The sequence below is a fragment of the Bubalus kerabau genome, chromosome 6 (assembly GCF_029407905.1).
Source record: "Bubalus kerabau isolate K-KA32 ecotype Philippines breed swamp buffalo chromosome 6, PCC_UOA_SB_1v2, whole genome shotgun sequence".
In the NCBI taxonomy this organism is placed as follows: domain Eukaryota; kingdom Metazoa; phylum Chordata; class Mammalia; order Artiodactyla; family Bovidae; genus Bubalus; species Bubalus kerabau.
In genome coordinates, this window is record NC_073629.1 from 42,320,564 (window position 1) to 42,343,316 (window position 22,753).

The window sequence follows — 22,753 nt, forward strand, 5'->3', positions numbered from 1 at the left end:
TCAGCATCATATTAATATGGCCATAACATTGGAATTAACAGCAAGACAATATAGCTATACAGTCTAATAAGGGAGCCACTGTGGTTACTGGAATGTGGCTAGTCCAAATTGAGGTATGCCATGAGAGTAAAATGCACATTCAATTTCAAACAGTGTACAAAAAAGGAGGAAAAACAATGTAAAATATCTCATGAATAATTTTTATATTGATTATACATGTTGAAACAATAATATTTGTATATATCGAGTTAAATAAACTATATTATTAAATTAATTTCACTTATATCCTTTTATTTTTTTAAACCTGCCCACTAGAAAATTTAAAATTATCCATGTGGCTCTCAATCTATTGAACAGTACCACTCTTGCTTCATATAAAACTCTACTGCATATAAGCTGCACATTCTTAGGCAGGTTAACTAACTTTCTCTTCTGTGAAATGGGAATAACTATTATTCCTGATTCTTGGCATCCTTGATTGTATCCTTCCATTAGCAAGTCAATGCACATGAGCTGTCCCTTGGAATAGGGTCTAATCTTGAGCAGGCAGCATTCCTCAGCCTCAGCAAACCCCAAAGAGAACTCAGTTGAGGGTCAAGCCACTGATACCCTCAGCAGTTGGAGGAATGAAAAAGTGCCTCTCTGAAAACTGCCTCAAGACAACCACAATTTCTGATTGTATAATGCAGAATCTATGCTCAAAGCACAGCTCTTCTGAAAAATAACTAGGCAAAAATGAGTTACTTATTTTTGTACTTGATAGAATGTAATTAATATAGCAGACAGGAAATAGCCAATATATCCCATAGTTGGATATAGACTAATTATTTAAACAAGACATAAGAAAGATAGATAATACTACTAGACAATGCATATTAAATGCCCAGTGAGTAGTACAGACAATCCTTCAGAAGAGGCTGAAACATGTCTCAGTCTCAGATGCTCAGTTGTGTCCAACTCTTTGAGACCCCCAAGGACGATAGCCTGCCAGGGTCCTCTGTCCATGGGATTTTCCTGGCAAGAATACTGGAGTGGATTGCTATTTCCTCCTCTAGAGGATATACCTGACCAAGGGACTGAACCCATGTCTCCCATGTCCCTTGCACTGCAGGTGGATTTTTTACCACTAAGCCACCAGGGAAACCATAAAGTAAAACTGAAACTCACTCAGTCATGTCCGACTCTTTGCCAACCCGTGGACTAGACAGTCCATAGAATTTTCCAGGCAAGAATACTAGTGTGCGCAGCCATTTCCTTCTCCTAAGGATCTTCCCAACCCAGGGATCAAACCCAGGTCTCCTGCATTGCAGGCGGATTCTTTACCAGCTTAGCCACCAGGGAATCCCAAGGGGAAACCATAAGGGCTGAATAACTGAAGGTTTATTAGGGAGGTATTTCAAATAGAACAAAATGAGTAAAATATACAAAGGTATGAATCTAGGTGGGCATGCTTTCAGGACACACCAAGACCAATTTGGATGGAAAAAAGTTTCTTATAGGAAGATACAGGGGGTAAAACTAGAAACATAAATAGGAAGCAGACTGCAGTAGAACAGAAACATCATTTTGAGATAAGCTTCTAGGGAGGCAGGTGATAAGTATAAAAGTAATCTGGGAAGATCAATATTGCCAGAGTAATTTGGCCTCTGCCAAAATACTGTCTTTAACTCCTCTGAGACTCTATATTCTTTGCAAAACAATGTTGGTCTAATTACTTTTACCCTATGTTCTCAGGTGATACCTTTCCAGCTTTATTAATAATTGGCCCTTCAATACATAGGAAGCTCTCTGGGAGAGAATTTTGCTTCAGAAGATTACACATGAACAATAATCATAATATATATATATATATATATATATATATATATATACTACTAATTACCATTTGTGTTGAAAAAGACAAACTAACAGATCTTATGCACAAAGACTAGTGATATGTGACTAAGTATGTAGCAGATACTTCTAAAGTTGCATTAAAATGTCCAAATATGACAGAAAGCATTAGGGAGTGGTGAAGGATAAACAATCAATAATATAGAGTCAAAATCAATAATATGGAACCAAAAGAAAAAGGTGGAGTCTCCTTCTGTCCATTGAAAAGGAAGTTGTAAGTGAATGAACATGTGCTGCCTACTTGAATCGTTCAATCTCGTTTTTAACTTAGAGAAAAACTATTTAAGAGAAAACTATTTAGAGAAAAACTGTAAAAATAAAAAGATACTTTGCTTAAAATTATACAAACTCATGCTCTCTTTAACTCTCTGTGTGTTTTGTATGTTCGCTGTTGGTTTCCTCAGACTCAGATTAGTCCCAAAGAAGGGTGGCAGGTATATAGCTCAGCACAGGATCCTGATGGACGATGCATTTGCACAGTGGTTGCTCCAGAACAAAACCTGTGTTCCCGGGATGCCAAAAGCAGGCAGCTTCGCCAGCTGTTGGAAAAGGTAGGTGTCCTCTGTCCCCTGTGAATATTCTTACTGAAATCTACCATTCTTTGTAAAGGAAATATGGGAAAGCAGGTTAGCGTAAGGAGGAGTCTTTTAATTTTTTCTTTTTTTTTTTTTTAATTTAATTTTATTTTTAAACTTTACATAATTGTATTAGTTTTGCCAAATATCAAAATGAATCCGCCACAGGTATACATGTGTTCCCCATCCTGAACCCTCCTCCCTCCTCCCTCTCCATACCATCTCAAATAAATGTTTTCCCCCCTTGAAAGCAGTACCTCAAGATTCCTGCTCTTCTGTTCTATTTATGACTTTTACTGTTTCCAATCTTGCTCTAAGACTAATTTCCATCATATTTCTCAATATCCAGTTGATCTCCCCTTAAGAAAAAAAACAGTACAAAGCCTTATTCCTGTGTCAGAAATTTAGCCTCAACTGTCAAGATCACACTAAACTCGTTGAGCTCATACTTTTGGATCTCATTAACAACCTTGCAAGGAAGTCAAAATAATGGCATACAATATGCAAGCTATCTGGACAGATAATGAATAATTCTAAGTATTTATCATCATCCTCTAAGTCATTCCTTTGAACATTAAGTTCTTCAATTTCATTCAAGAGCATTCTCTCCATATAATTTACTTAAGCTGGATCCATAACAATCAAATGCAGAATGCCCTTGATTTATTCTCTGTCACAGATGAAAGTCGTCTCATCAAAGGTTATTTATGTTTAGTTTAGGGACAAAAGAAAAAAAATGAATGGTTCTTTCAATTTTTCTCATTCAGACTTTCACTGTGTCAGTCCCTGAATATAGTTGGACAGCCGGAGTGGCCAGACTCATGGAAGGATGACAACATATTTGAACTTTAAATATCCTTGGGGATAATAAGATAAATTAGGTAGTATATGTTTTCAGAGGATATCATGCTCAACAATTCACTCTGTGTAATATCATTTCCATGATCATCTACACAATTATGGCACAAAATAGGAAGCTTTAACAGAAAATAGAGAAAGTAGAAAAATTAAAGCATTGAATCTGTTAATACAGACATTCCTATTTTATGGAATTTAAGCTGCAGTAACTCTCTTCCACTGCCACATAAATAAAATAACTTTCCTCAGTGTACATATTTGAAAGTGTTTTGATGCCCTAAGATTTTAAGAAGATTTTTTTTTCATATTTTCATACAGAGATTAGTCTTTCTGATGCCCTTATCCTCGGAGTTATCATCATCTATTTGCTCTCTTTTCTTAAGACTCTTTTTAAACAAGATCCAGTCTTCCCTGTTCCTTCAAAATCTGTCTCCCAGACAAGAGCAAATTTAATTGTCATTCAAGTTAATGACTCCAGCTATCAACTGTTAGAAATCATGACATATGAACTAGAGTTATTCTTGTGTATTGTTTTCCAGTCTAGATTTTCTTTATATCTCTGAAAAAAATTGAAACATATAGTTTAGTATTGTTTGGTTACTAAGGAAATTAATTAGGCTGGTAAAAAGATTTAATCTTTTAAGTCCAATTTTGCTTTTCTATTAGTTTGTATTTCTTCTCAGATTACTTTCTACTCCAATCTTCTTTTCTACACACAAAAAATATCTTCTTTCTACAAGTTTGATGAGAAACATTTTCTTAGACATGATTGTCTTATTTGTATTACTATTTTAAGTATATTATTGCATACACACATCTAAAAATAGACATTTCCTCAAAACTCAGTTGAAAAATTAAAACAAACTGGGAAAGTCAGGAAGTAGATAATACTCTCTACATGTCCAGAGTGAAATGTATTCCAGAGCTATAATAAAACCTAAAATTTGTGAAGGACGAATGAGGCAAGAAGAGTACAAGTAAAGGTGACTGATTGAAAGCAATCGCTGAAATTTATATGACCACACCATTCAATAGGCAATTTGTTTAGTTTTAAAGAAATTCTAGAAAATTACATCTTTCAAAATGCAATACCTAAATGACAAAAGACAAAATTTATTAACAGTATCTTCAGTTCAGTTCAGTTCAGTCCCTCAGTCGTGTCCGACTCTTTGCGACCCCATGAATCGCAGCACGCCAGGCCTCCCTGTCCATCACCAACTCCCGGAGTTTACTCAGACTCAGCCAGTCCCTTGCTGACTTCTCTGAAAACGTGAAATGGTCAGTGGCTCAGTCAGTTCTTTGTGACACTTTGTGATCCCAGGGACTATAGCCTACCAGGCTCCTCTGTCCATGGGATTCTCCAGGCAAGAATACTAGAGTGTTGCCATTTCTTTCTCCAGGGGATCTTCCCATCCCAGGGATCAAAACTGGGTCTCCCGCATTGCAGGCAAATTCTTTACTATCTGAGCCACCAGGGAAGCCCCTACTGACTTCATAGCTTTACAAATATCCAAGGTACCAGACAGCAAATAGAAGCATAACCATTAAGCAGCCCATTTCACTATTAACCAAAGGATTGATTTAATCATATAAGGGAGTACTCATAATAAGAATAATATTAATAACAATAGTTCCCATCTATTATATTTGTATCTGCTCCATTCCAATTTCATAGCAGGCAGATGTCCTTCTAAGTTTACATAAAAGGAAAATGGTGCTTTTTGAGGCTAAAAACCTTATCATTGCCAGTCAATCAGTAGACTGTGAATCCATACCAGATCAACTTTGCATTTTATAACACTATGCCAGCGTCATTCAAAAGGCCACTTATGGTACCCACAATGATTTAATACAAGCTCTGTAAAATATTTTAAACAAGTACATTTATACTTCTAAATATTAGAAAGATTACAATTGGTTTTACAATACATCAGGCCTTAGTGTGTCCCAGCTAAAATCTTTTACCTAAAAAAAGTTTGTCTGTCAGCTATTTAGCTTCTCTGTACATACCTCCATTGTCTAGGTCAATATTGCTAAAATGTGATTTTTGGAACAGGATGCTGGTGACATCCTTCCAATAAAATAATTTTAAACAACAGTACATGATACATCACTCTTGAAGATTTCCATCACAGAGTTTAATATTAAAGGGTCCGTGGAAACCTACAGTAGTGAAATACCTGTTAGTTGTGTTAACCCCAATGCTGTCCAAGCATATTGAACTGTAGGGCTTTATTATTAAGTTTTTAAGTAGCCTCTGCACTAATCATGGCCTCTCTGGTGGCTCAGACAGTAGAAAAATCTGCCTGCAAAGCGGAAGACCCAGCTTTGATTCCTGGATCAGGAAAATCCCCTGGAGAAGGGAATGGCAACCATTCCAGTATTCTTGCCTGGAGAATTCCATGTACAGAGAAGCCTGGCCAGCTACGGTCCATGGGGTCTGCAAAGAATTAAAAAAAACTATGAATGAAGGGGGACAATAAGCTTGCCACACTGTGGAGAGAGACATGAGTAGGCAGCTGAATGGAAGAACATCCATGATAAGCAGACTAACAGAGGAGGAAGTCTCCTTCCCACAAGTGTAATGCTGGTGGGGGTCCAGTCTCCAGTCTCAGCAAGAAACTGATTCTCAGTGGGTCTCCATGATCAGAGGGAAAGGAAATGGTCTGAGGTACAGCCATCAGGAAAAGCAAAAGGCAGCCCAGAACCATCCTTCCCAACTAGACTATTCCACCTCTAGTCACACCCCAAAGGTAGTTCTTATAATTATATATGATTATTCAATACTGAAGGTCACAATTAAGTCTCAGCAAAAATTCTCTCAGTACATTTTCGCATAACACAAATAAAGTTGAAAATTAACTTCATAGGGTAACTTAGAGGCAAAATAAAAGAGAGGGTGTTTTAACTATCCAGAATATCTCACTTGTCTATCAATTTCTAACTCTGTGTGCTGTGCTTAGTTACTCAGTCAGGTCCGACTCTTTCCAGCCCCATGGTCTATAGCCCACCAGACTTCTCTGTCCACAGAGATTCTCCAGAAAGGAATACTGGAGTGGATTGCCGTGCCCTCCTCCAGGGGATCTTCCTTAACTCTGTGGACTCTGCCAAAGTACACAGAAATCCTAGGAGAATATTGGCCGTGCAAATGACGACTGTCTTCATAGACAAATACCGCATTTAAATATGTCAAGTGTTTCTTTAACACAAATGGCTTTTCCTCTTTTATGCTTAACCATAAGGGAGCTGAAAATTATTTTGAAAGCACTGCATTTATCTAAGATGCAGTCATCAGGCTTTCAATGTTGCTGCAGTAATTTTGTGCTGAATCAAAGATTTTTTTAAACAAAGCTTTCTGAATGTAGGAATGATAGTAAATTAAGAAATATTTCAGAGCTGTGTAATACTATAGCCTAACCAATGACAGGAGAAAGACATATTTCTTAAAATATTAACTTGTTACCTTTTACTGCTACTGAAAGCCAAAGACAATTTTCAGTTCTGTTCAGTCGCTCAGTCGTATCCAACTCCTTGCGATACCATGGACAGCAGCATGCCAGGCTTCCCTATCCATTACCAACACCCAGAGTTTACTCAAACTCATGCCCATTGAGTCAGTGATGCCACCCAGCCACCACATGGTCTATGTCTCCTTCTCCTCCTGCCTTCAATCTTTCCCAGCATCAGGGACCTTTCAAATGAGTCAGCTCTTCGCATCAGGTGGCCAAAGTATCAGAGTTTCAGCTTCAACATCAGTCCTTCCAATGAACACCCAGGACTGATCTCCTTTAGGATGGACTGGTTGGATGTCCTTGCAGTCCAAAGGACTCTCAAAAGTCTTCTCCAACACCACAGTTCAAAAGCATCAATTCTTTTTTTTTTTTTGTATGTGCTATTTTTTATTTTTCTCATTTGAGATAAATTAACAAATTCTGTAGATTGCATTGAACTTATCTTTATTTATTTATTTTTTTAAATTTTATTTTATTTTTAATTCTTCAGTGCTCAGCTTTTCTTATAGTCCAACTCCCACATCCATACATGACTACTGGAAAAACCATAGCCTTGACTAAATGAACCTTTGTTAGCAAAGTAATGTCTCTGGTTTTTAATATGCTGTCTAGGTTGGTCATAACTTTTCTTCCAAGGAGGAAGCATCTTGTAATTTCATGGCTGCAATCACCATCTGCAGTCATTTTGGAGCCCCCCAAAAATAAAGCCTGCCACTATTTCCACTGTTTCTCCATCTATTTGCCATGAAGTGATGGGACCAGATGCCATGATCTTCGTTTTCTGAATGTTGAGCTTTATACCAACTTTTTCACACTCCTCTTTCACTTTCATCAAAAAGCTCTTTAGTTCCTCTTCACTTTCTGCCATAAGGGTGGTGTCATCTGCATATCTGAGATTACTGATATTTCGCCTGGCAATCTTGATTCCAGCTTATGTTTCTTCCAGTCCAGCGTTTCTCATGATGTACTCTGCATAGAAGTTAAATAGGCAGGGTGACAACATACAACCTTGACGTACTCCTTTTCCTATTTGGAACCAGTCTGTTGTTCCATGTCCAGTTCTAACTGTTGCTTCCTGACCTCCATACAGGTTTCTCAAAAGGAAGGTCAGGTGGTCTGGTATTCGCATCTCTTGTAGAATTTTCCACAGTTTGTGGTGATCCAAACAAAGGCTTTGGCATAGTCAATAAAGCAGAAATAGATGTTTTTCTGGAACTCTCTTGCTTTTTCGATGATCCAGCGGATGTTGGCAATTTGATCTATGGTTCCTCTGCCTTTTTAAACCCAGCTTGAACATCTGGAAGTTCATGGTTCATGTATTGCTGAAGCCTGGCTTGGAGAATTCTGAGCATTATTTTATTAGTGTGTGAGATGAGCGCAACTGTGCAGTAGTTTGAGCATTTGTTGGCATTGCCTTTGGGATTGGAATGAAAACTGACCTTTTCCAGTTCTGTGGCCACTGCTAAGTTTTCCAAATTTGCTGGCATATTGAGGGCAGCACTTTCACAGCATCAGATTTTAGGATTTGAAAGAGCTCAACTGGAATTCCATTGCCTCCACTAGCGTTGTTCGTAGTGATGCTTCCTAAGGCCCACTTGACTTCATATTCCAGGATGTCTAGCTATAGGTGAGTGATCACATCATACTGATTATCTGGGTCATGAAGATCTCTTTTGTACAGTTCTTCTGCGTATTCTTGCCACTTCTTAATATCTTCTGCTTCTGTTAGGTCCATACCATTTCTGTCCTTTATCGAGCCCATCTTAGCATGAAATGTTCCCTTGGTATCTCTAGTTTTCTTGAAGAGATCTCTAGTCTTTCCCATTCAATTGTTTTCCTCTATTTCTTTGCAATGATCACTGAGGAAGGCTTTCTTATCTCTCCTTGCTATTCTTTGGAACTCTGCATTCAAATGGGTATATCTTTCCTTTTCTCCTTTGCTTTTTACTTCTCTTTCACAGCTATTTGTAAGGCCTCCTCAAACAGCCATTTTGCTTTTTTGCATTTCTTTTTCCTGGGGATGGGCTTGCTCCCTGTCTCTTGTACAATATCATGAACCTCTGTCCATAGTTCATCAGGCACTCTGTCTATCAGATCTAGTCCCTTAAATCTATTTCTCACTTCCACTGTATAGTCATTAGGGTTTTGATTTAGGTCATACCTAAATTTTCTAGTGGTTTTCCCTACTTTCTCCAATTTAAGTCTGAATTTGGCAATAAGGAGTTCATGATCTGAGCCACAGTCAGCTCCTGGTCTTGTTTTTGCTGACTGTATAGAGTTTCTCCATCTTCAGCTGCAAAGAATATAATCAATCTGATTTTGGTGTTGACCATCTGGTGATGTCCAGGTAGTCTTCTCTTGTGTTGTTGGAAGAGGGTGTTTGTTATGACCAGTGAGTTCTCTTGGCAAAACTCTATTAGTCTTTGCCCTGCTTCATTCCATATTCCAAGGCCAAATTTGCCTGTTACTCCATGTGTTTCTTGACTTTCTACTTTTTCATTCAAGTCCCCTATAATGAAAAGGACATCTTTTTTGGGTGTTGGTTCTAGAAGGTCTTGTAGGTCTTCATAGAACCATTCAACTTCAGCTTCTTCAGCATTACTGGTTGGGGCATAGACTTGGATTACCATGATATTGAATGGTTTGCCTTGGAAATGAACAGAGATCATTCTGTCATTTTTGAGATTGCATCCAAGTACTGCATTTCAGACTCTTTTGTTGACTATGATGGCTACTACATTTCTTCTAAGGGATTCTTACTCATAGTAGTAGACATAATGGTCATCTGAGTTAAATTCACCCATTCCAGTCCATTTTAGTTCTCTGATTCCTAAAATGTCAACGTTCACTCTTATCATCTCCTGTTTGACCACTTCGAATTTGTCCTGATTCATGGACCTAACATTCCAGGTTCCTATGTAATATTGCTCTTTACAGCATCGGACCTTGCTTCCATCACCAGTCACATCCACAACTGGGTGTTGTTTTTGCTTTGGCTCCCTCTCTTCATTCTCTGGAGTTATTTCTCCTCTGATCTCCAGTAGCATATTGTGCACCTAATAACCTAGGGAGTTCATCTTTCAGTGTCCTATCTTTTTTGCCTTTTCATACTGTTCATGGGGTTCTCAAGGCAAAAATACTGAAGTGATTTGCCATTCCCTTGTCTACTGCTGCTGCTAAGTCACTTCAGTCTTGTCCGACTCTGTGTGACCCCATAGACGGCAGCCCACCAGGCTCCCCCGTCCCTGGGATTCTCCAAGCAAGAACATTGGAGTGGGTTGCCATTTCCTTCTCCAAAGCATGAAGTGAAAAGTGAAAGTGAAGTCACTCAGTCGTGTCCGACTCTTGGCGACCCCATGGACTGCAGCCTACCAGGCCCCTCCATCCATGGGATTTTCCAGGCAAAAGTACTGGAGTGGGGTGCCATTGCCTTCTCCGTTCCCTTGTCTAGTGCACTACATTTTGTCAGAACTCTCCACCATGACCCATCTGTCTTGGGTGGCCCTACATGGCATGGCTCATAGTTTCATAGAGTTAGACAAGTCCGTGGTAATTTTACCCAAGAGATAAAAATAAGATAATTTTACCCAATAGATATTTATTGAGCAATTATTCCATACCTGGTTCTGTGTAAGGTCTTGGGAGTAAAAGGTATGAATAAGACACAGCATCTAACCTCATGAAATTTACAGAAGGACAGCCACTTTTGTGCTTCCCATTCACACACAATTCACAATTAGGTTAATATAAGTGAGATTGTAGTATGTCTTGAAAGACAAGATTTGTAAAGGACAGGACTATCCATTAAGACAGCAGAAAGAGAAACAGAAAAATATGACCTCTGGGGAAAAAATAGTGGAGGAACTGAGGCAAGCCAAGGCAGAAGAATTCACTACCTTTTCTGAATAGTCTAGATCTGAGGGATGTATTGACAATGGGCTCTTTAAAACTAGCTGGTCCACTAAGCTCTGTGACTTTACCTGATGACAGAAATTTGTCTCTGAACAAATCATCACTTTCTTATTTGTAATTCACAAGTTTTACAATGAAAATAAGTTTTTATGTGTTATATAAATAATACATGTTTATTTTAAAACATATGGAATAACAGATAAAAATATATTAAATGAAGCAAGTGAAAGTGAAAGTCACTCAGCTGTGTCTGACTCTGTGACCACATGAACTATACAGTCCATGGAATTCTCCTGGCCAGAATACTGGAGTGGGTAGCTGTTCCCTTCTCCAGGGGATCTTTCCAACCCAGGGATCGAACGTAGGGTGTCCTGAATTGCAGGCAGATTCTTAACCAGATGAGCTCCCAGGGAAGCCCAAATGAAGCAAAACTCACCTGGAATCCCACCATTTTTGACCATGCTTTCATGTATTCATTTATGTAAGTAAAAATATAATTCTATGCAGATGGATTTCTATATAATAATTACCAGGGACATCTTTCTGCAATATTTATTTTGTTACTTCTCTTCTCACCCATATCTCACCACCCACCAGGAAAATAATATTAACCACCTAATATGTACTCTTATAATCCTTCCATATCTTGATGCACATCATTTAAAATTTTTCATTTTGTATTGGGGAATAGCAAATTTATAATGTTGTGACAGTTACAGGTGAATAGCAAAGGGATTTCCAGGTCTCTTCAACAGTACCCTCTCCAAGTTAGGAGGTGTCCCAGCCCTACTACCATTCATCTTGCTCAATTCAGCCTCACCCCTGGGAGTACAGCACATGCAGCCTGAAGTGACTGTACTGGAATAAATGCATTCTAGATCTGTTGGACACTTCACTACCCCCAAAATTGCTCCGCATCCCAGACTTTGAGGATGTCAGATTTAGTACTGATAGAAACAACTTATCTTAACATTTAACAGATTGAGCCATCATAAGCTAACTAAGCCCTGGAATGAATATTTTTTTTTAAATTTATTATTATGATATATCAAATTCTTATTTATATTTAGTCATTTCTAATGCTAGAATGTTCATTTTATTATTTCCTGCCTAGCTGTAATTTTCTTTTGCTACATTATTGGAATGTTTCTTATGAAGAATTGCCTTCTGAAAGTATGTCCTGTGGAAATGTAATTATGGATTTGGCACTGCCAGTTTTATTAGTGGAAAAAACTGATTTTTTTTGCATATACCTCAGTAGTATAGACAATAATGTACAGCCAGTGTTCTTGTTTAACAGGTTCAGAATATGTCCCAATCTATTGAAGTCTTAAACTTGAGAACTCAAAGAGATTTCCAATACGTCCTAAAAATGGAAACACAAATGAAAGGGCTGAAAGCCAAGTTTCGGCAGATTGAAGATGACCGGAAGACACTAATGACCAAGCATTTTCAAGTAGGTGTGACTTCAGCTGTCTTATTAATGCAAATAAGACACTGAGTACAACGGACAGCCACCATGACACTCAGCTAGAAATAACTGTGCATTGGCCCATATGCATAAGGTTCAAGACTCAATGGGGACGTCAATCATCTCTCCACTGAAACTGACCATTAGTTGGTTGGAATGCATAGAAAACTTACTATAAAAACAGCCTCACCCTCCTTGAGCTAGGTGGATATTGTGGATAGATTTAAAGGCATTTCAATGTGTATGCCAATGGGAAATCTAGGAAAATCAATAACTAAATTTGTCAAAGACTTTCTGATGATTTTATGCCTTGCTAATATGAGGAGAAATATAGAGAATATAAATTATTAAAAGAAGCAATAATACCACCATTATTAACAGCACATAGAAGAGGGCTGGTTTCACTATTTACAAATAAAGGGTTGTTTTTTTTTTTTTTTCATTTTTTAAGCCATTATTGACTATCTAGAAACACTGAAAATGGAGAAATGGTGCTTTTGAGCACACTATGTGGACGTTTATGACACTGTCATAGACTGATATAAAATCTGACCATGATAATGCCATTTGATCTTCTATGAAAAAGACACAGTCTGCCTGACAAAGGCACAGGATATAGTTTATTAAAACAGACTAAGATTTTACAAACATAATAGCCTCTGCTTTCCCTGCCTATTAGGAACTAAGATTCGTTGCTAAGGCTGAGGGAATGGTTCTGAATTCAAGTTCTTGGTCAAACATCAGAAGTGATTTTCACACATAACTGTGATTGGCAGGGAGATAGGGACACAAAATAGGATCTCTGGATGACACAGTTTAATATGGCAGAAATTATCATTGTTTTGTCATTTCCTTCATTGCTGCTCAGGAGCCTGAATAGAGAGCCAGTTTTAAAGTTTTATCAGAAAGATACAAAAGAAGGACAAGAGGGTAAGAAAGTTCAGGGTACTGATGAGAGAGGGGACTAACGTGATGAATCTTGAGGTTAAAGAGAGACGCAAGCAAAGCCAGAAGGTTAAGAAATTATAACAAATCAGAGCAAGGCCTAGAAGATAAAAATAAATTGAAAGATTACTGTGAATGAGACAATAAGCAAACTTAGAAGGATAGAGAATTTATGGAGAAATGGTAAACACAGAAGAATATAAGGTTGACAGGCAAATAAATTAATTTTAACCAATATTTATTGAGTACATAGTGTGTACAAAACAGTGTTGGGCCCTCTGCTGGGTATGTAACACATAAACTCTCTTCTGTGAAAGAGACCTAACAAACTGGTCAAACTGACAGTAAAAAGAGGCATAAACATTACTTAACAGCACAAAGGCAGAAGTTATTAATTTTGTTTAGACAACTTTACAGGAAGGGTTATCAAAAATCTTTTCAGGGAAAGATTTACCAATAATCAAGAAAATGGTTTTGGACTAGTGCTCACTTTCTTCCCCAGAAAATATTAAATCACACAGGAGAGCAAGAAAACCAAAAGATTTTCTATGTCAATTTTCAATATTCAAGATTAGGGTATACAGCAATACAGTGAGCCTGATGCTGCAGCCACCAACTAAGGAAGAAATGACAAGCCAGCACTTTCAGTTCCTAGGGAGCATTCCCAGAAAGGAAGAGGGACAGAAGGAGAGGAGCTCGGAGTTGCTGGCTCAAAGTGAAAATCATTCAAAGTTAGATGGACAATATAGAACTCATGCCAAAGAACTGCTTGCAGGACCAGGGCTGGCAGAGTTGGTGACACATGATGATGTATGTGCATCTATGGGAACTTTTGGGAGAAGATAGGAGACAAAGAAACAAAAAGATACAAGGCTGGGAGAAAAAATAAAAGAGAGAGAAAACTGCCTATTCTATAAGTGTGTCTAGCAGCAGACAAGCTGCCAATAAGAAAACTTAATTTTCAGGCAGCATCATAGGACGTAATGATTTTGATTTTCCTAGTTCACATAATCCATGTATATACTGAACTTGTATGTCAAAATCCATGTAGCAATAATGATAATAGCATCATTTTTTCTGAAGAATTACATGTATTCAACATATAGTTTCAATAACTTTAAAATATTATATATTAACTACTTTAATCCTCACAAAAATCCTGTAAGGTAGACACTATGTTTATTCCCATCATTCAGATGAAGAAACTCATGTACAAAGAAATCATGCAACTCATCTAGGATCGTATATCTAATATGTTTCAGTACAAAGTCCAACTCCTAAGTTAAACCTCTTTAAACCAATGCTACATTGCCTCTCCAACTAAACCATAGTTCTCTGAATTAAATATAATAATAATAATTAAATGCTCAATATATACTTGCTGAATGTGTTTATTCACCAAGTCCTACCATGAGTCAGATATTGCTCTAGCTGCTGAGCTGCCATATTTGAGAAGAAGAAATGGCACATTCCAAAAGTAAGTTTACCATTTAATACGTTTACCTTGGAAGAAAATCCTCCTCTAGCATACCATCTTCAACTTGCCAAAAAATCTAAGTATGTTGTATCTTCCATATCCTTTATGATTAAAAAAAAAAAACTTGTCTCAGATATCATACTTGAGACTGTCATTCTTCTATGAAGAGATCTTGGTTGGGTAAGATAGTCTAGGTATACTCTTTGCTATAAGAGCAATGTAGTAGAATGTGAAATTCAAGAAAGGATTATTAAGCACACAGATCTGTGTTACTCTACTTTAATATTTTAAGTATTTGATACATACATTAGTTAGACTTTCCATTGCTCTCTGACAATTGTCCTGAGTTAGAACTGACTGCCAATAATTGAATTATAAATTTTTGAAAAGATTCCAAAATTTATATACATATAAACTGGTAACTCAGATGGTAAAGAATCTGCCTGTAATGCAGGAGATACAGGTTCGATCCCTGGGTCAGAAAGATCCCCTGGAGAAGGGAATAGCAACCCTCCCCAGTATTCTTGCCTGGAGAATTCCACGGACAAGAAGACTGATGAGCTACAGTCTATGGGGCCATAAAGAGTCAGACACGGGCGAGTGACTAACACTTTTACCCATATCTATATATAGATTTTAGCTTAGGGGAAATAAAATGCCACCAAAAATGTCATCTGAATTGCTCTCTTTTCAATATACCCATAAGTAGAATGTAAAACTCATCACTGTAACAGTTGTTATAACGTGCAGCAAATGGTACTATCAGAACTCTTCTCATTAAAATTCTAATGAAGCAATTGTGTCCTCCTTTAGGGATAGCACAAAATGCTCAAACTAAGAAGTTTATTTCAAAATGAGACACTAAAATCAGCAAAGCTCTGCAACTCTTTTGACTGTGATATTTATTAATGTTTCTCAACATTAAGACCCTCTGCCCCCTCGCACTCAACATGGACATAGAGATAAATGCTGAGAATTCCAATCTTACAGAACACATGGAAATTTCCCCACAAGATACAGAAGTCCATAAATCAGGGTGGCAATGGGAGCTCTTGTTATTTTAACACATTGACAGTAATAACATCTTCTGAACGTAATTGTAAAATGCAATTTTCAGTTCCTTAAATTAGTTAGCATAAAGCATGGTTTCTGACAACACCTATGGATTATTCTCAAATGATCATAGCAGTAACAGCTCTTCCACAAATGAGAAAATTTGTAATAAATTCACAACTGAATCAAACTCATGGAATATTTTTACTGGATACCACCATCAACTTAAATAAAGGAAAGGAAAAAAAGGTGACACGGCCAGAAACTGAAAGTGAAACTGGAGGTCTGGCTCATTCCTAAAATAAGAATGAGGGAAAAACTGCATTGGCAAAGTATACTTCTTGTTCTCTAGACAAAAATCAGTGTTTCCGTTTCAGAAAACTCTATGCTCATTTATTACATAAATCATGACCACCTTAGTCCTTGAAAGAGTTAATTCACTACACTGGTAAGCAACTCTGCCCTACATAAAGAGCTCTAAATTACCTATGCTAAGGCAAATGAAGTCAGAGTATAAGTAATAATTCAAAACAGTAACAGCAACATACATTTCTTTGAGCTTTGCAAAGCTTTGCATGATTTTTTTATACTTGATGAACTTACATTCCTAATGATGCTGTGCTAAGAAGGATATTAAAAAGAGGGAGGAGTAGAAGGGAGGAATGGAACAAGCCTAAAACTGGAAAAACTCTGTTAGTGTAAAGCTCTTCCAGGGTCTAAAATTTTCAATAAATACCCTTATATTATTGATAATTAGTTAATGGGTAAGTAGACTTGGCTAAACAGGGTATTTGACCTATTTATAATAATTCATATTTAGAAGATGGACCATACTGATATTTCCTGATTAAATAATGCATTGTTCACTTTATAAAAAGTCACCAGAAAGCAATATTTTACATAAACCCCTAACTGCTACCATAGGAAGTTCTGTCATTATGATAAGGATCAGTTCGTTGCATAGAAAATCATCTAACCATTTAAAGAGATGTTCTTGTACTGAATCGTGAGATAAGTGGATTTACTACTAATGATCATGTGGCCACTTACATGCTCCTGAAATACCCAATTTCAATAAAAAAATCAGTAAGGCATTATGAATCTTTTTTAATAATCTTCCTGTAGTATCATGAAGAAGAATGTAGCTGCTTGATCTGGTTAAGTGACTCTCAGAAACAACTGGCTGCTTTTCACAGGAGCTGAAAGAGAAGATGGACGAGCTCCTGCCTTTGATTCCTGTGCTAGAACAGTACAAAACAGATGCCAAGTTAATCACCCAATTCAAGGAGGAAATTCGGAATCTGTCTGCTGTCCTCACAGGAATTCAGGAGGAGATCGGTGCCTATGACTATGAGGAGCTACATCAAAGGGTGCTCAGCTTGGAAACCAGACTTCGTGACTGCATGAAGAAGCTAAGTGAGTAAAGCAATTCCATTTGTCCAGCTTGTGTTTTTAAGTAGTGTCAATGAAAACTGCTCTCTTGCATTTTGCAAATAGTCATGAACTCCTAATTATAGGGAAACTAGTGCCTGCTTTCTAAGTGTAAAGCAAGTGTTCCTTAAAGGCTTAGGCATTCCTGGTCATTCTGATTAATGGCTGCCTGACTTTCAGAACACCCTGTGACTGTTTGATCACTTGAAATAAAGAGGTCTGACAGACACAGCAATTCTATCCACTACACTATGAAAATAATAAGTTTTATTTCAGACAGAGAGGATAGGTGATGATCAATCACTGCTTGGGAAGAGGGAAGCCATTTCTGGTAGTGGAGCAAGTTAGAGACTGGGGAAAAGGATATTGCCCTGGGAACAAATGTGAAACAGTGATGTTAAAGGAAACGACAACCCTTCCTCTACCATGCAGAGCTGCCATCACATGATCTGATCCACTCGAGAAATAAAAAGGAGGCACCTGCTCAAATGCATATTTGCTCTACAAGGGGCCAAGCATTTGACTTGTGTCATGGACTCGGATTCTTAACTACTAAAATGTGTGGTTCAACTTGGTCTGAGTTTACAAACTTTTCTGTTGCATGCATAAGCTAATTACTCAATTGAAGTCATCAGGAGGCTAGTTTGTAACTTATATGAAATAAATAAGGGTCTACGAATTGGATAAGGAGGGGTTGTAAGTCCATTTAGAAATAATGTTTTAGCTGTTGAGGTGATATGATAGGATTTGGAAGGGGGGTGCTCAATAACCATAGAAAGTGTTCTCTCAAGGAAAAGAAAAGCTTTTCTAGAATATGAAATAAACTGGGAAGAGGACTGAAGAATTTGAAAACAAGAATTTCTAGTAAAGAAACATTCAGAGAATAAATATAAATACTTAAAATTTGGATGACTTACAAGAACATTTTAAAGACTACTTATTTTACAGATGCAATCCAAATGATAAAAACAGCTGAATTGCAAAATGTTGCATTCAGTAATCACAATCTCAAAATAAAGTGGGGAATAACCACATGGGAGGCCCTACAGCAGTCATCACAGGATTTCCAAGAGAATCCAACAAAATTAATCAGAAGGCAGTAACATAAACCCCTAAGGGTAAACACATGTGCAGTAACCCTCAGTTCCTATTTCTCATCATGCAAGGTCCATACTTTTTCACCTAAGGTCATGACTTGAGTAGATTCCACTACTTGCTCTTCTCCACCCACTGTCCACATTATTGCCAAAGAGATTTTTTAAAATATAAATCTGAAATCATTTTCCTCTATTTAAAATCTCCTATGCATCCCTTATGCCCTAGGATACAGTTGCTCCTAGGGCATGAGGCTTAGGATGCCCTTCATGTGTGGTCCTCCCTACATCCTCATTGCTCCTGCTGCTGCTAAGTCACTTCAGTAATGTCCGACTCTTTGTGACCCCATGGACTGCAGCCCACCAGGCTCCTCTGTCCATGTGATTCTCCAGGCAAGAATACTGGAGTGGGCTGCCATTTCCTTCTCCAGGGGATCTTCCCGACCCAGGGATCGAACCCATGATTCTTACATGTCCTGCACTGGCAGCTGAGTTCTTTACCACTAGTACCACCTGGGAAGTCCACAACCTCAGTTTAGGTCTTGTCTTCTCTCCCCTTACACACTATGTCCCAGTGTCACACGTGGTCTACACTCTAACCACAGGACCATATTGAGGCTTGGTTTGTCCCTTTTCCTGAAACACTCTCTCCTCTGTTTATCTTTTCTTTATCAATAAATACACTTTCACTTGCCACAGGTGACAAAGTCTTATTCATTTTGCAGGTCTCAATTTAAATGTCATGTCTCACCAGAATCTTCACAGGCCTCCCCCTGTACCCTCTGCATTCCTGCCGCTGCTGCTAAGTCGCATCAGTCGTGTCTGACTCTGTGCGACCCCATAGACGGCAGCCCACTAGCTCCTCTGTCCCTGGGATTCTCCAGGCAAGAATACTGGAGTGGGTTGCCATTTCCTTCTCCAATGCATGAAAGTGAAAAGTGAAAGTGAAGTCGCTCAGTCGTGTCCGACTCTTAGCGACCCCATGGACTATAGCCTACCAGGCTCCTCCATCCATGGGATTCTCCAGGCAAAAGTACTGGAGTGGGGTGCCATTGCCTTCTCTAGGTGCTCTCAAATCTTGATATCTCATCAATGATTGGACTTTCCATGTTTCATTATCATTTTGTGTGTAACTGCATGACTCTTTTGTTAGAGTTTTGTTCCACAAGAATAAGTACAGTGTCTATGATATTCAGTCTAAGTACTGTATCTCTCAATGCCTAAAAATCTTATTAAGTTAGTAAAATTTGCTGAATCAATTAATTCTATAAGCAGTCATATAACAATTTCTAAACTTTCAACAGAGTAAATATTAGGTATTTCAAAAACTAACAGAATAATCTCTTTTACTTACAAAAAAAAATTATCTCCTTCAGCCACATATTTGTGTCAAGATGGCATAGGACTAAGCAAGGGAAAAGTCATTTAATACAACACTTAAAAACTCCTTTAGATGGTTTGCTTTTATAATTCAAACTGTGGAGTTTACTGCAAATGGAAAATAGGTAAACATTACTGACATAAATTCTGCTGTTATATTTTATTCTTTTTTTAATCAAGAAATAATTTAGTTCTATGTACAGATTGATTTTATAGCTTGCTAAATGATGTCTGCACCAACAAGAAAAAAATCCCAAATAAAGAATTGTTTGAGGGCTCTCAATATCTAAGTTACTTTAGTGGTTCAAAGAAGTATCCAAATGCATATTTCAGTTCAGTTCAGTTCAGTTGCTCAATCGTGTCTGATTCTTTGCAGACCCAAGAATTGCAGCACACCAGGCCTCCCTGTCCATCACCAACTCCCGGAGTTCACCCAAACTCATGTCCATTGAGTCGGTGATGCCATCCAGCCATCTCATCCTCTGTCGTCCCCTTCTCCTCCTGCCCTCAATCCCTCCCAGCATCAGAGTCTTTTCCAATGAGTCAACTCTTCACATGAGGAAACTCCAAAGTATTGGAGTTTCAGCTTCAGCATCCAAAAAACACCCAGGACTGATCTCCTTTAGAATCGACTGGTTGGATCTCCTTGCAGTCCAAGGGACTCTCAAGAGTCTTCTCCAACACCACAGTTCAAAAGCATCAATTCTTCAGCGCTCAGTTTTCTTCACAGTCCAACTCTTACATCCATACATGATCACTGGAAAAACCATAGCCTTGACTAGATGGACCTTTGTTAGCAAAGTAATGTCGCTGCTTTTCAATATGCTATCTAGGTTGGTCATAACTTTCCTTCCAAGGAGTAAGCGTCTTTTAATTTCATGGCTGCAGTCACCATCTGCAGTGATTTTGGAGCCCAGAAAAATAAAGTCTGCCACTGTTTCCACTGTTTCCCCATCTATTTCCCATGAAGTGATGGGACCAGATGCCATGATCTTTGTTTTCTGAATGTTGAACTTTAAGCCAACTTTTTCTCTTTCTTCTTTCACTTTCATCAAGAGGCTCTTTAGTTCTTCTTCGCTTTCTGCCTTAAGAGTGGTGCCATCTGCATATCTGAGGTTATTGATATTTCCCCAGCAATCTTGATTCCAGCTTGTGCTTCATCCAGCCCAGCAAATATAGATATCAAATAACAATAACATTAGTATTTACTTTTTTATTTAATGAGATGAATGCTCTTTGATTAATTAATATGACCTTACAAAATACTGAAAATAGTTCTCACATCACAAGTGCTTCACTTTAGATTATTGGTAACCCTCAGATCCCTATTCACTTAACAAAGAGGCCAGTGCCACAACCAGTGATTCTAACTCATTTATACTTTTGTCCCAGGAATGGTTTGGAACACTTGGGTACTTTTCTCCATCACACCATGTTTATGCCAATTCATCAAAACCATTTACTGAGACTCTCTGTGCAAAGAGGTTTGCTATTGGCTTAATTACAATATAGAAAACATGTCTAAGTAGAGAGAGACAGCCCTGACACTGTGAGAGTCACACTGGTTCTTGAAAAAATAAGTGAATCTTTATATTTTTTCATTAGAAAAAGAATTACTCCAATTTCAATGGAAGTACTTGGTTAGGTACATATATTTACATCAAAAAATACATATATATATATATATATAAACTTTGTGTGACACCAAGTTATAATTTGAGTAACACTTTACTTAGTTTTTATAATCCCTGAAAATTTGTACAGATTGGACCAACTTAGCTCTGTGAACACTTCTAGCTGCCTACCCAGCAGTATCTCATAAAGAAGTGCCTCAATATCAAAATATTAGAACATACAGACTCAGAAAATAGATGTTAAATAAAATTAGGACCATTCACAGTAAATGTAGAGGGAAAAAAAACAAACATATCAGGAGTTCATTGTTCCAAAAAGGTCCAAAATCCAGCTACTATGCTGCTCACATGTAGAGCGGGACATTGAATAATTATGATATCAGCAATATAGTAACAGGAGCAAGAAGGCTTATCCATCAGTGACATCTTTGTTCTTCACAAAAGCCTCAACACACAACAGGCAAATTAGTAGAGTGTAAAAATGGACTGGGGAAAGAAAATAAAACTTCAACTATGAGGAATACATTTCCACTCACCTTTGCAGCTGATTTGTTTTTAGGGAAAATGTCAGTGTACATCACATGAATTTTAAGAAACTAAAAAACAAACTAGTGTCATTGCCTGCAAAGTTTAACTTAATAAGGTCATGAGAAGGACTCATAAGACACTGAGATCACTAGGGCACCATTCAGCTTATTTCTTCTAGGGAATTAAAGTTTTAGAGAAAATAAAAATTAGAAAAAAAAAAGCTTCAACAGCAATGCACCCTAGTGGCCCGAATAAGGTACAGTAATGCTGTTTCCTAAGTACTTAATTTTCTCCTGTGAGGGACTGAATAAAGTCCCCTGTGCTTAATTAAATCATATCACGTTCCAGGGCATGCAAACTATAATTATATGCCTGTGAGAATCTAACTGGAAAAGCACAGTTAATGCTCTTGTACAACCCCTGAGATCACCAATAGAAATCTAATGTAGATTATAATCAGGCTTTCTGACTTTCCAGCCCTTTACACTCCTCTCCCACTTCCTTATGTTAGTTCTATTTTAGGGCAATGGTTTGGTGCCATCTAGTGAAATACAAGACACACCCTTCTATTAAAGGAACAGTTCTGAGCCTTGATGTTTAGCAGAAGTAACAGCATTAGAGACTTGAAATTGTAAGTAATTTCAACGTGGGTTACAATCTTTATCATGTTTATGCCAAATTAGTTGTAAAAGAAAAACCAAATTGTGACAATAATCTTATTTGTACATTCAGTAAATATTTATTAACTCTCCAGTGTGCACTGGCATTTAACCAGGTATTTGGGGATACAAAGATGAGTAGCAGGCAGTGCCCTTCTACTGCCAAGAAGCTTGCATTATTGTGGGGAATAAGCACATAGGCAGACAACTGCAGCAATGCTGAGAGCCTACTGCTTGACAGACACTGCCAGCTTTTTTATGTATGTTAGTCTTAACTGCGGCAGCAACTGTGGGTCGGGTATTATTACTAGCAATTTATGGAACAGATACT

General features: G+C 37.8%; 1 protein-coding gene across 3 annotated transcripts in view; it reads left to right on the forward strand.

Moving 5' to 3' along the window:
- OLFM3 (olfactomedin 3) overlaps positions 1–22,753 on the forward strand; it is a 61,469-nt gene that overhangs the window by 21,568 nt on the left and 17,148 nt on the right. For all 3 annotated transcript variants that reach the window (XM_055586891.1, XM_055586890.1, XM_055586892.1), the window contains 3 exons: positions 2,298–2,444; positions 12,051–12,206; positions 16,893–17,112. In XM_055586891.1, coding sequence (XP_055442866.1) covers positions 12,060–12,206; positions 16,893–17,112 — 367 coding nt within the window. In that variant the 5' untranslated portion in view covers positions 2,298–2,444; positions 12,051–12,059. The remainder of the gene's footprint in view (positions 1–2,297; positions 2,445–12,050; positions 12,207–16,892; positions 17,113–22,753) is intronic.